This window comes from Artemia sp. Qi Xiang Cuo, chromosome 6 (genome assembly GCF_049724085.1).
Source record: "Artemia sp. Qi Xiang Cuo chromosome 6, ASM4972408v1, whole genome shotgun sequence".
Lineage (NCBI taxonomy): Eukaryota > Metazoa > Arthropoda > Branchiopoda > Anostraca > Artemiidae > Artemia > Artemia sp. Qi Xiang Cuo.
Genome location: NC_142799.1, coordinates 66,987,395 through 67,002,914, shown reverse-complemented (window position 1 = coordinate 67,002,914; position 15,520 = coordinate 66,987,395). Strand labels below are relative to the sequence as shown.

Sequence of the window (15,520 nt, the reverse complement as noted above, 5' to 3'; positions counted from 1 at the left end):
ATTAAGACGGCTCATTGGTCTTGTTTTAAAATGAGAAGGAATATATACTGCTGATAATACAAAAATATTTCCAGTATCTCTTTTTCATGTTGTGGGTTTATGTATGAGCTTTTTTTTGTATAAGCTGACTCTGTAAAAGATTATTATAAACGATTTAATATGGATATCTTATCAAGAATATGACATGAGTTGGGTGTTAATAGGTGTGGAGGGCTGAAGCAGAATCAAAATCGCCATTTCAATTTTTAGAATTTAAAGATTAGTATGTTGACAGCTTGTGTTCGCTTAGTCTTTTTCCAACCGTTGACAAATATTACCAGTGTAATAGTTATAATCTTTTCAAGGTTGAGCTCATTTTTGAAGGAAACAACCACAAAAATGGTTATCCGTAAGATCTTGTTTCTGTGAAAATTTTACGATTTTATCGCTGAGTCAGGGAATGGTAATAATATTGTAAATTTTTTATTTTCTTTTGTAAGGTTGATATAAGAATAAAAGATGGGCTTATTACTTTCATTTTTGTCTTTTTAATTTTACTTATACAATTTGAATAATAAGATTATTTGAGTAACCATTACAGAATGAGATTTATTTTATGTAATTTAGTTCAGAGACAAAATGAACATCTGAACAGGTTTTTAGAAACAGAAGAAGATGTAGCTTCAATTTCGGCCGATTTGAATAAAAAATAAAAAATAAAGCAAAAATAAGAATTTGAGTGACATCTAATATGACATGAATAGATATGACTTTGTTTTTCTATACATCCTTGTAAGTTCTTCCCTACAATACAAGATTTGGTAAAATTCAACTTTAGTTACTTTTACCTATCTTGGAAAGGTGTGAGGCTAAGAAGATGAAACTTTCAGGGATGGGTCTACAGGATAAAGTATGTCCTGGGAAGGTATTTTGAAGTACATATCTCCTCTCCTTCTCCCTCTAGAGGATCCTGAAATTTGCCTACATGACAGGTTGAAATGACCTACATGACCTATTGAAATTTTGACAAAACAACATTTTACCTTAATTTTCAGTTGTAAGATTCTTTTTTCTCTGGCTTTAGTTCTGGAAATGCAATTCCTGTTATTTGAGTAGTAGGCTATTTTAAGCCATATCAATGTTAATTTTCAAAATTTAGGAAATGTATTTGCATATCTTTAAAACTCTATAAATCAGGATTGAACAAAGTTTTGAAGCTGGAAACAATTTTGTTGGACTTCATTTTAAGTAGAAGATCTATATTACAAGGTTTCACTTTTTATAACACACCAATTTTTAAAGGTAATCAAAGGTCAGGTCCCACTAGAGGGAGAAGGAGTGGAGGTAGGTACTTCAAAATACCTTTCCTGGACATAATTTAACCTGTAGACCCATCCCTGAAAGTTTCATTTTTCTAACCAAACCCCTTTCCAAGATAGCCAAAAGTAGCTAAAGTAGAATTTTACCCAAGATAGGTCCTAGATCTAGACTAGTGATCTTCTAGTATGGAAAAGAAAAAAAAAGACTATTTTTAGGCTAGGTGAAGTTCTAGTTAAGGGGCTTTTGGATATCCTAAATAGTAATTGATCCAAGTGAATCAAATGTCATCCATGGCCCAAAGCATACCTATGAAAGTGTTTTCAAACTAACATTTCCTTTTTTTCTAGGGTTTTGAAGGTTGACATTCTAGGTTTGAGGCTCCAAAAAAGGCTAGCTTATCAGTTTAGTGATTGACCATTTCTAAAGGTAGGGTAAGATTTCCAGTACTTGACCAGTGCCAAATCTTGGCCAGAAATTTTGATTAAAAATATATTTCTTAGGCTAGCCTATGCTTAGACAGCAAGAACCAAATCTTGGATAGGGCATCCACCACATGGCTAATATAGCCTAGGAGTAAAGTTCATTTGTGATGCAAATGGATGTTATATTTAGATTGAGGATGCAATTCTAGGTATATATTTACACATTAGGAGGGTGGGGGTATATGTTCTGTGAATATATAGGCTCTAAGAAATTCATGAGTTTCTTAGAAAAAACTGGAAAAACAAGGAAAGAAGTGAAGATAAGGGCTCTCCCTCTGCAAAATTTGTTAACTAGGATTATTCTACATATTATGGAATAAGAATTGTTGGTAAAATTCTACTTTAGCTACTTTTGACTATCTCGGAGAGAAGTTAAGTTCGGAAAATTAAACTCTCAGGAATGGTTTGCATGCTCAAGTATGTCCTGGGGAGGTATATTGAAGTACCTGACTCCACTACTTCTACCTCTAGAGGGCACTGACCTTTGATGACCTTTAAAAATCTGTGAGTTATAGAAGTGAGACCTTGCAAAACAAATCTTCTGCTTAAATGAAGCATAACAAAATTGTTTTCAGCTTCACAACTTTGTCCAATCCCAATTTATAAGGTTTGAAAGATATGCTAAAACATTTTGTAAATTCTGGAAATAAAACCTTGATATGGCTTAAAATTCTGCTCAAATAACTGAAATTGCATTTTCAGAAAAAAAGCCAGAGAAAAAGAAACTGATAACAGAAAATTTAGGTAAAATGTTATGTAGGCAAATTTCAGGACCCTCTAGAGGGAGAAGGAGTAGAAGTAGGTACTTCAAAATACCTTCCCAGGACATTCTTTGGCCTGTAGACCCATACCTGAAAGTTTCATTTTCCTAACCTAAACTCATTCCAAGATAGCCAAAAGTAGCTAAAGTAGAATTTTACCGAATTGTTTTCTCAATATGTTTCTTTTTGTCCAGCTGGACTCCTAGGCTTAAAATACCAGTTGGCTAATTTAAAGATTTGTATATATATACACTGTCAAGTTAGCCATCTGGTGGTATCCCATCTTGGATATCTATATAGGATTAGATAGCTGTGATTGGCTGATAATTATGATAAGACCAGTTGGAATAGGCTGACTGTGCTACAATCTTGGAAATCATATGATTTTTTATATTTAAATTTAAACAAAAATTACCTCTAAATCCTGTCCTATTTAGGCTAAATGTAATTATTCTGTTTTACAATACTTGTCTTGGATTAAACCTAGCCTAAATTAAACCAAACCTAGGAGTTAAAAAGCATTTGACAACATTCAACATAATTAGCTTTGTTCTAAGATAACAACAGCAGGAATTGACCAAGAATTAGTAGATTGGCTGAAGGACTTCCTTGCTGGCAGATCTCAGACTGTACAACTCTTCACAACAGTTAGCAAATGTATATACTTGTAGCCCTGTAAAGTCCTAAGTGGTGTTCCCTAAGGAACTGTTCTTTGACCCACCTTGTTTCTTCTTTATATTAATGACAGCAACCACTTAACCCTTTACACTGATGATTCAAAACTATTTGTTGTAGGCGTCCCAACAAATCATCCAATGTGACCTGACCTTGATTGCAGAAAGCTGGCTTCTCTCTTTTAATATATTAAAATCTGTCAGTAATCATTTTGGCCACAATAATCCTCAGCAACAATATACTATGAATGATGACCAGACAGCATCCCCCATTCCTCTCCCAATTTGCACTAGTGGTAAAGACCTGGGAGTCATTATAGAAAACCTTCTAAAGATTCATACATACTCTTCATAGACTATTTTCAGAGACAGTTTGAGTCTAGGACTTAAAAGAAGAATTACTTGCCAATCACAAGAATTCTTCTTGAGACTATTTAAGGCAACTGTGAAGCCAGATCTTGACTTTGGAACATGCATTGCTGTTCCTTTTGCAAAAGTGATATACAGCTGATTAAAGGTGTGCAAAGGAGGGCCACAAACTGCATATCTGGACTTGGTGAGAAACCATACAAGAAAGGCTATCTACCCTAAAACTCCCTTCCCTGACATTCCAATGCAGGCACAGTGACATGCTACTCACATACAAACATGTTGAATAACCCCAAAATAAGCTTTTTACTCAGGTAGGCCTACCTAAAGAAGGACAAACACAAGGTCACTCTAAGAAGTTCTGTAAGCCTAGAGTTAATTGCAGAATCAGGCAATATATTTTTCTAGCCAAAAGTTCATCAATGACTGGAACTGTATAAATGAGGAGACCATGTCTTCAACATCAGCCAAAGTTTTCAAAAGGAGACTCAACAAAGATTGGCAAGCCAAACCTTCAAGATACAACTGGAACTGCCCATTGTCTGTCTCATATATAGTAATTAGTATATATGTATATATGAAGGAGTTTGGCTAGGATGCTGATGCTGCTTGTTATACCCAACCACTCACATACTCTTTCAAAACTTGGAGCTGTTTAGCAGTGTCTACTCTCAGGGGTGTAGCTCCAGTATTTTTATTGAGGGGGCAAAAAAGTTCCACATCCAGAGAGTCAAATGGCATGGGCTATATAAAAGCCTTTTTCCAATTTTTTTTTGGGGGGGGGGCAACTGCCCCCCCCCCTTGCCACCCCCAAACAACACCACTGTCTACTCTAAACCAAAGATGAATAGTACCCTTGATCATACATATTTATTGTTGCTGTTACCAAATGGGCTTAAATTATATCTATCCTAATAGTCTCCTAGTCATCATCAAACCAATGATGCCCAGTTTGTCTGCAAGCACCTAGCTAACAAATACGGCTTACCTGGTGTCCCTATTTCAAACATCTGCCGCCTAGTGAATCCCACTATCTCCATAACCCAAAATCCACTACACCCACCCCCAATCATGTTTGCTGTCCCCAACTTCAAGATTAAGAAGCTGATTCTCCAGAAATCTTTTGAGAAAAAAGGGGCAGTTCAGTTCAGAAATGATGTATTGAAAACAGACCGTGACAAAAGGCAGAAGTTATATGAAGAACTATACAGAAGGCGGGCAGGTGGTGAATCAAATATTGTTATTAAAGGCAACAAGATTGTCCCAAGAAACTTCCAGCAGCCTCCAGCTACGCTGGGGTTGCAGGTGATGGAGATCTAGGAGTTGATGCCTGTCAAAACAATGTAAATAGTACCGTACATAGAAACTTTAGTGTGAGTGATTCAAACACAAGCCCCACATTTGAGATCAATAATGATGAATTGTTTGCAAGTGCATTATCAAGTACTCATAGCAGAGAACCTTTGGATATTGGTGATGCCCATATTGAAAATGAAGAGGACTATTAATGCTTTACAGTAACATGGATTGCATAACCACAAAAATGGATGAAATAAAAGCTGTAGTTTAGGCAAGACCTGAAGTGAGTGTGTTTGCCTTCACTGAAGTTAAACCAAAGTATACTTCAGTGCCACTGACTGATGTGCAAATCCAGATCACCAGATTCAGAATAATCTCAAACCTGTCGAAACCAGAAGGAAGAGGAATTGTCCTGTCTGTCAAATCATCACTAAAGGTAGGAGACCTTAATCTTGGTTCTCAGTATGAGCTGTGGGTGGAGCAGGTCTGGATAAAAATTGAGCTAAAAGGTCACCCCTTAATTATAGGTTGTATTTATAGAAGCCCAAGCTCTCCCTGTCAGAAAAGTTCTCACCTCGTGATTGCAAATTCTATAAGTTTGGTGATGAGTCGTCCTTGCCATAATATTGTAATTGTTGGAGACTTCAGCCTGCCTCAGATCCAATGGATTAGTGGTTATGCTGCTACAGGAGATAATGATGACCAGATTGGCACACTCCTTGAATGCCTACAAGAGCATTCATTGTACCAGACAATCGATTTCCTGACTAGGTACAGAGAGGGCCAGAACCCATCTCTCCTGGATCTCCTATTTGTCAAAGATGAGGAGGCAATCCAAAGTATAGACTCAGAGACACCTTTTGGTGCAAGCGACCATATAGCCATAACTTGTCGACTAAAGTTGTACCCACAGATAAACAATTTTAGAAAACATGTGTATACAAATTACAACAAGGTCAGGCAAAATTTGGCTAACCAAGATTGGTCTTTTGTCAAAAAGAACAATGTAGAGGGAGCTTGGCTTGAGATGGAAAGGGTCCTCAGTGAGACAATCACAAAACACACAACAACCACTTGGAAACAAAGACCAAGAACGCTCCCTTTCATCACACAAGAAATCAAGCTAGCAGTCTGGAAGAAAAAGAAGTTCTGGAGAAGGTACAAGGACGTCCCAACACAGGCTAATCATGACAAATACAAAACAAAGTCCGCTACCTTACAAGAGAAGTTACTAGAAAGTATGAGGAGTCTTTAGCTTCAGCATCAAAAACAAATCCAAAGAAATTTTGGAAATATGCCTCCACTCAAAAGCCCAGAAGACATTCAGTAACTGAACTCTCAGTTAATGGGAATACCATAAGCAGCCCTAGAGATAAAGCTGAAGCTCTGAACCAGCAGTTCAAGTCACTTTTTACACCTCCAGATATTGACCCCTTGCCACAAATGCTGGAATATGATATTCAGAAACCGATGCAAATTATTACTGTCGGCACTTTGGATGTTGAATCACGGCTCAAAAGATTGAACCCAAATAAGTCAGTTGGCCCTGATGGGGTTCACCCTCGAACTTTGAAAGAGGCTCATGCGGAGCTTGCTCTCCCCCTAGCAAAACTGTTCCAGAAGTCTCTTGACACGAAACAAGTACCTCAAGATTGTAGAAATGCGAAAATTACACCTGTTCACAAGGGTGGAAGTAGGAACTGTGCTGCCAATAACCAACCAATTAGCATCACCTTGACAATCTGTAAAATCTTCGAAGGAATTACGAACACCGCTATTACGAAGCACCTGATTGACAATAAAATACTTCCTAATAGCCAACCGGGATTCAGATCTGAATACTCGGTCGAGACAAATCTGATTGATGTATATGAATATGTCACAGAACTGCTAGACCTGGGTATCCCTGCTGATATGATTTTATTAGACTTTGCAAATGCTTTTGACAAAGTTTGCCATTGTTGTTTGAGGGCTAAACTTTTAGCTACCGGGATACATGTGGAGGTTGTTGAATGGGTGATGCAGTTCTTCTCAGGAAGAAAGCAGAGAGTTAGTGTTCGGGGATAACAGGCAACAATTTCTCTCAGAAGTTGCTGGAGTTGATAGTGGTGTCCCCCAGGGAACGATCTTGGGCCCAACACTTTTCAATATTTACATTAATGATGTTCCACAGGCTGTAAGAAATAAGATGAGCCTCTATGCTGATGATTCAAAGCTTATTGGGCCTGCAGAGTTGTCAGCGACTAGAGCTACCATACAGGAAGACCTGGATGCACTTTCTCTTTGGGCCCATCAATGGAAGCTTGAGTTTAACATCCAGAAGTGCAAGGCAGTATATTTCGGGAAAAAGAATGAGAAGTGGCAGTACCGTATGAGTGGGGGGGATGGCTCTAGACAATCAATTGGTTCCTTGGTAGCTGAAAGAGATTTCGGAATAGTCGTTGATGAAGAATTAAAATTCAACAAACACACACAAACAGTGGTTGCCAAAGCATCTCAGACCCTCGGAATAATTAAGCGTACAATACATAGCAGATCATCCAAAGTCATGACAAAGCTGTACAAGGGTCTTGTACGACCATTGCTGGAGTTTGGGATGTGTGTTGCCACGCCCCTGAATAAGGGTGAGCAACAGAAAATAGAGTCTGTTCAAAGGAACACAGCCAAAGCTATTGATGGATGCAAGAACCTCAACTATCCATCTCGCCTGAACAAACTACAGCTCCCAACACTCGTCTACAGACGGCAGAGGGGCGATGTCATTATGGCTTACAAGCTACTGCATGCTAATTCCTCTTCTCAGAGTCTTTTCCAACTTTACAAATCATCCAGGAAAAGAGGGCATAGTAAGAAGCTGCTCAGGAAGAGAGCTCACAGCAGACTCCGCAACCACTACTTCTCCAATAGAGTGGTGGGCCCCTGGAACAGTCTTCCCAATGCAGCTGTCACCGATCCCTCTGTCAATGCGTTCAAGATTGCCATTTATAAGAATTGGTCCACCAAACCATGTAAAACAGAGTGGGACGCCGCCAAACCAGTAACTCCCCATCATCACTGATCAGCGACTCTACAGGATCTTTCCTTATTTCGCTGGACAATGCAATTTAAGGTAATTTAAGGTAATAATGTGTATTACTGGGCTGTAAATACAGTCACAGCCCTCTTTCTTTATAAACTTAGTGTCAAGTGTTTGAATTGCCATTTCAACAATGAAGCCAAACAGACACAACATTGGACCTTACTTTGCTATGAAGTGTGAATTAAGGTAGGATTGTCTGTGTCTCCGATTAGGATATATTGTTCTAACTTTTAAACCCCATGTCAAGGATTAGACACCATTTTCTAAGATTAGGCTCAAACTTTAAATGTGTGGCCAAAATTAGGCTCTATTGTTGTCTATAAGTATATTTGAAATTGTGAGTTTTGTACATGGTTAAAATATTCATGCTAATCACATGCTTGTTAAGAAGATTTTGACACATCAAATGGTGAAACACTCCACTTTCTTGGTTATATGATGGAGATTTTACAATGACTTAGGCATTAAACTATGGATTAGCTAGCTGACTACTGGGTATCTTACCCTGATGTGCTGGGCATAGTAAAATTAAAAGTAGTTACCATGAGAATTCTCATTTGGTGCTCTAAAATTGTTGGTAACTTCGGAGGAGAGGATATAGTCTAAAAGAAACATCTTAATAAAATAAAATTAGTGCCAGTAGATTGCTTATTTTATGTGCTCCATCAATACAATATTTGTTATGGTCCCATATATACCCTAGCCATAAGAACATATTTTTTTTTATCTCTTGATGAGTTGTATAATGAGTAGTTTCTGTTTAGACTCAAAGGAAGCTGGTTTTGCCTAAGGAGTTAATTGCATTACTGAATGAAAACATCATTTAAATGGCATAAAAATGTGGATAACAGTAGAACAGAATATGATAATCTGATTAATAGAAACATGCTGCATATTTAAATTTATTATGTCATTGTTTTAGTGTTTTCTCTATTTTAATGTATCCATCATATGCCTATTTATAGGACTGTCTGGGGGGGGGGTGGTGGTGATGGTGGCAATGTCAGGATAATGACTTTTTTATATTAAAAAAAACATAAAAATAGTAATAAAATGGTACTACTTTTTTTATATTAAGATGTTTTCATCAGAAGAGCCCCTGTCCTCTAGTTTTGCCAAATATCATGATCACTTTCCTGACAATGCACCCCACCCCCCTGATAGTCCCAGACACATCCCTAGAATAAATGAAAAACTAAAAGAAAACCATAAAACAATGGAATTCACACCATATATTTTGTAATATGCTCATTCAAAATGTCCCATTCACATTTTTAATAATGCAAGCCCCTCCTAATGGTCCAAGGTATAGCCCTGGGATATATACAGAACTAAAGGAAAACAATATTTTACAATATGTAGTATTTTTCTATTAATAAAATATCATCTTTTTCCATTGTTATCAACATTTTAAAGTCATTTCAAGCAATGTTGCATTGTAATCACTTAGGCAAGACCAAATTTCATGGAATCAAGACTAGAGCTACCTGTTATACAACACATTATGATATGAAAAACAATAAAGAAATATACCATTGGGGCTATATATAGGATCTTCAGGGGTATGGAGTGCCTTGTCAGAAATAAAATATGATGTTTGAAAAGAGCATAAAATAAGGAATCTAGTGGTATTAATACTTTTATTTCATTAAGATGTTTCCTTCCAGCTAGAATTGTCAGGGAACAAAAACAAAATCTAAACCTAAATGGAAAGCCTATATGATAGAGGCAATAACTATGGACAACAACTTGTTAACTTTCTAATTTCCAAAAGTTAGATTGATATTAAAAAAGACATTTTTGCACATACAACCTTTTAAAATAAAATCTTTGGTACTGTTCTATTATCTGGGAGACCCATGAGATATTGTATAGCAAACATGATAAAAGAAACTAGTCAAGCAGGTTCTTTCAATAGAGAATTCCTATGCAGAGCATTGCAAATAGTGGTTTCTAACTCCATTTACAATATTTAAACCTTAATTTTTTGGTATTGAAGGGGCAAAAAAAGGTACCTAGTTTAGGCTATGTATTTAATATATGCTATGCTTTACCCCCACCCTCATAATGTGCAAATATAGGGCGAAATTTGTTTCTAAATTATTATATTATCATCATATTTTGTTTTATTTCATTAGCATTACCTTAACGTCACTTCTCACGGGTCTCCCAGCTAATAGAACAGTACCAAATCTTTTTTTTTTGCATATGCTAGTCAAGACTATTTCTTTAGTACATTATAATTCTTTTAAGAAAGCTGCTTTGTTGAATCTTTATATACAGTCCTTTTTAGGAGAACTTGTTAGTATGTTCTTGAACTCAAATCTGAATTAGGTGGTGCTAATTTTGCCAGTTCTAAGCTGGAACAGGGTATTGTGGAACCCTTAGGAAATTATAAAAAACATCTTGTCCACTTATGGATGCCTAATTGAGTACCAACAGTATAGTAAATAATGACAAATTTTAGTTCTGATATACTTGATTGCTAAGGAATATACTATTGCATATTTATGTACATTTTCTCCATGTATTAAGATGGGGACTTTAATTCCCTACAAATATCATGGAAAGATGGATTTGGTTATCATGAAGATGGTGCAACACAACAACCATTCCTTGATTGTATATATGACCTCTGCCCATATGAAGCTGTTGATAAACCAACAAGATATAGAATCTTCCAGAACCCAACCCTATTAGACCTTATTTTCCATAATAACCAAGACCTTTTGGAACATATTGAGTACTTACCATCCATTGGTAAGAGTGACCACATAGCTATAGAAATGCAGCTCTGTCTAAAGGCTGTGACTGATAGATTTATTATAAGGGTCTTCACAGATTACAATTCCATCAGGAAAGAACTAAAAATGGTGAACTAGAGTGAGATTCTACAGGGATCAGTGGAGGAGCAATTTGAAAATTTCAAATCAACTTTACATAGAATCCAAGACAGCAACTTTTTTGTCTGTTATAGGAGAAATCCAAAGACTCTTCCATACATTACCAAGGAAATTAAGAAGCAGTTCAATAAAAAAAGAGATTTTGGAAAAAATACAAATTAACTGATAGCCCAGAGCTTAACAAGAAGTTCCAAAGAGCAAGAGATAAGTTGAGAAATTTAACCAGAAAACTTTATCAGAACCATGAAGCCACACTGAAGAATATTGACATGCTATGCTTGACGCAATGCTTATTAAGTGCACTGCCTGTGCTTGTAATTTCTTGCTTGCTTATATATGATTGGTGCCGTGCTTACACTTGCTTGATTGTTTATATATGCTTTTTGTTGTAGGTGCTATCTTGGGTTTCCATTAAACCATTAATCTGAACCAAAGATATTGCATGGTGTCAGAAGTGGTTGTAGAGCTATCCATCTGCTACAAAGAATGCAAGAAACAGGTTCACCAGTTTCATGTGGTCAACACTGATTGCAAGCCAATCCTTAGCAGAAAGACAAGTCAGTATATGAACTTGATCAAATTCATTCTGAATGTACATAACGAACCTGCACCCACAATGAAACCCAAAACGGCCAGAATACTTGACGAATGTAGAGATGGTTTTGAAGGCGCAGGAAACTCCCAGGAAAGGGTAAAATCCACGTGAAAGAAGGAGCTGTACCGACAGTACAACCACCAAAAAGAGTCCCATTTGCCCTGCAAGAAAAACTCAAGGAAGAACTTGATCGCTTTGAATTCAAGGGCATCATTGAGAAGACGCCTACACCAACTCAATGGGTGAACTCAATCGTAGTTATCCAAAACCCAAATGGATCTCTCAGGATTTGTTTAGATCCCGCTGATCTAAACAAATGGGCGCAGCGTCCTTACCACCCAATACCATCATTCGATGATGTTGAAGCAAAATGTTCTGGAACCAATACATTTTTCAAATTGGATGCAAGACATGGATACTGGTCCATCAGGCTAGATGAGGAGTCATCTCTAATAACCACCTTTAGCACTACGTTTGGCAGATATCGCTGTAAGCAATATCCATTTGGAGTCAAGTCGGCACAGGACGAGTTCCAACAGAAGATGGAGGAAGTCTTTGAGGGACTCGATATTGGACTCATAATAGATGATATTGCTGGAACTGCAGCAAATACAGAAGATCATGACGCCAAGTTGAGGCTGGTATTACAATGAGCAAGAGAAAAGGGAGTAAGGTTCAACCGAGATAAATGTATTTTTAATGCTGTAAGCATTCCATACTTTGGGCAGTTGCTGACCACTGAAGGGATCAAAGCAGATCCAGAGAAGACAAATGTAATTGCGAACATGCCAGCACCAGAATCACATGAACAGCTACAGATGCTCCTTGGCATGTACAACTATTTAGTAAGATACATCCCAAACCTCTCGACTTTAAACCACCCTCTGCATGAACTGTGTAAAATCAAGACTTACAACAGGACAGCCCAGCATAAGAATGCAAGGAAGCAAATCCAAGCCACAATCTACAAGAACCTCTCATACTTTGACTATAAGAGCAGAAATGTGGAAGTCATAGTAGATGCCTCTCAACATGGGTTAGGAGCCCAACTAGTCGTCAACAGCAAAACAGTTGCCTTTGGATCCCGCTCCCTCATCAGAGCAGAAAAACGGTATTCACAGATTGAGAAAGAAATGCTAGCCATAACATACGCTTGCAAACACTTTCGCCAATACATATATATATATATATATATATATATATATATATATATATATATATATATATATATATATATATATATATATATATATATATACATACATATATATATATATATATATATATATATATATATATATATATATATATATATATATATATATATATATATATATATATATATATATATATATATATATATATATATATATATATATATATATATATATATATATATATATATATATATATATATATATATATATATATATATATATATATATGGTAGGACACAGATTGAGAAAGAAATGCTAGCCATAACATACGCTTGCAAACACTTTCGCTAATACATATATATATATATATATATATATATATATATATATATATATATATATATATATATATATATATATATATATATATATATATATATATATATATATATATATATATATATATATATATATATATATATATATATATATATATATATATATATATATATATATATATATATATATATATATATATATATATATATATATATATATATATATATATATATATATATATATATATATATATATATATATATATATATATATATATATATATATATATATATATATATATATGTTTTTTGTAGGACAGCCACCATAACCACCAACCACAAGCCTCTCGAATCCATACTTAAGAAGCCAGTATCCAAGGCTCCACCACGACTTCAAAGAATGATGATTGAGGTTCAGAAGTACGACATACAAGTCATATATCGCCCTGGCTCTGAGATTCCGGTTGCAGATGCCCTTTCCAGATTACACTTGCCTGAAACAGATACAGACACACAGCATGACCCCGAATTTGCAGTACTGAGCTTTCTCAAATCTTCCACGATTCGCGACAACAAGATCAAACAAATCATAGAGCAAACAAGGATAGACCTACAAGTGTTGGTCAAGACCATCGCTGAGGTATGACCCAATCATCGCCATGAATGCACACTGCAATACTCAAGTTTTGAAATCACAGAGATGAACTAACATACATGGATGGTGTGATTCTGAAGGGCAACAGAATTATAATCCCAGAAACACTTCAGAATGACATTTTAAACCAACTACACGCTTCCCATCTAGGAATGGTCAAAACCAAAGAACGAGCCAGGATGGTAGTGTTCTGGCCAAACATTACAAAAAATATTGAGAACATGATTGGCAGCTGCAATACTTGCTGTAATATGGCACAAAACCAAGCCAAAGAGAGTATGATAACATCCGAAATCCCCACCCATCCATACGAACATATCGGAATTGATATTTTCGAATCCATGGGATCTCAGTATATAGTCACTGCTGACTATTACAGCAGGTTCATCGAAGTCGATAAGTTAACAACTAGCACATCACAGCAAGTGATCACCAAACTGAAGGCCCACTTTGCCAGACATGGAATCCCGAAAACACTGACGTCAGACAACGGGACTCAGTTTTCGTCAAAGGAATTCAGAGAATTCCTAGACAAATGGAGCATTGACCACAAAACGTCAAGCCCAAACTATCCACAGTCAAATGGATTTAGCGAAAAAGCGGTACAGATGGCAAAACGGATCATGTCCAAAGCCGTAGAACACCAGTCTGTTCTATACTTGGCCATGCTGGAGTACCATAACACGCCAGTCGATGGGCTAGCCTCACCAGCACAGTTACTGATGAGCTGACAACTCAGATCCATCTTACCAGTTCTTCCCAAACACTTGGATTCCAAGGTCATTCCACCTTCATCTTTCCAACAAGCCAGAGAAAGACAACAGAAACTACAAAGTGAATCATATAATAGACACTCAAAGGACCTAAAACCACTGCTCAAGGATCAGATTGTCTGGGTAAAGCTCAACCCCAATGCTAGGTGGCAGAAAGCACTAATTCTGAAAAGTATGAATACGCGCCACAATCCTACATTCTTCAAACAGAGAATGTAAAGATCTACAGACAAAACAGGCAACAGATCAGAGAGAGAAACCAACGTATGCCCACCTAGCCGCATTTTGGAGCAACATCGCTAGAACCCAGCATGCCTGGAGACCAACCCCACGCATCTCTTCGAGCCCAATAGGAATCTAACATCCACATAACGCCCCGTCGAGTCCCACAAAGTTCCCAACACCACCTCGTGCTGAAACAACACCCGCCAAAAGATTTAATACCCCAATAGCAGATGCTGCCATGGCAGAGTCTCCTCCATGATCCCCTCCGTACCTAACCCAATGACCAAGACAGCCGCTACGCAACACCACGCGTTCTGGCCAAATCACAAAGCCACCCACCAGGCTCAACCTTTGAAGTTATCAAAAGAAGGAGGATGAGGAATATTGACATGCTATGCTTGACGCCCTGCTTGTTAAGTGCACTGCATGTGCTTGTAATTTCTTGCTTGCTTATATATGATTTGTACCGTGCTTACAATTGCTTGATTGTTTATATATGCTTTTTGTTGTAGGTGCTTGCTTCGGTTTCCATTAAACCATTAATCTGATGCAAAGATATTGCACACACTAGCTAGAGAATGCAAGCATAACCCAAAGAAATTTTGGCAATATGTGTCATGTAAAAGTCCTGGTAGGCGATCAATATCTAAACTAACTGCTTCAGGAGTTGAACTAACAGATGTCAAAGAAATTGCAGATGAACTGAACCGCCAGTTTCTGATTGTTTTTAGTAGCACATCAGATACAGACCTACCCAATGTTGAACCTACACAAATCCACCACCCAATGGAGCCCATTGAGATGGATAGTTCAAATATCCTTAAATGACTTAAACTGGTAGATGTCAACAAATCATTTGGGCCAAAAAGATGACAACTATATCTTCTAAATTAAATCACTTATGACACTCC

At 36.9% G+C, this 15,520-nt stretch overlaps 1 protein-coding gene across 1 annotated transcript in view; it reads left to right on the top strand.

Annotated features, from left to right (window-relative positions):
- The first annotated feature begins 685 nt into the window (after positions 1-685).
- The window catches only part of LOC148951531 (metalloprotease TIKI1-like), a 52,007-nt gene continuing 37,172 nt past the window's right edge, over positions 686-15,520 (top strand). The window contains exon 1 of the mRNA XM_089090922.1: positions 686-771. Coding sequence (XP_088947048.1) covers positions 736-771 — 36 coding nt within the window. The 5' untranslated portion in view covers positions 686-735. The remainder of the gene's footprint in view (positions 772-15,520) is intronic.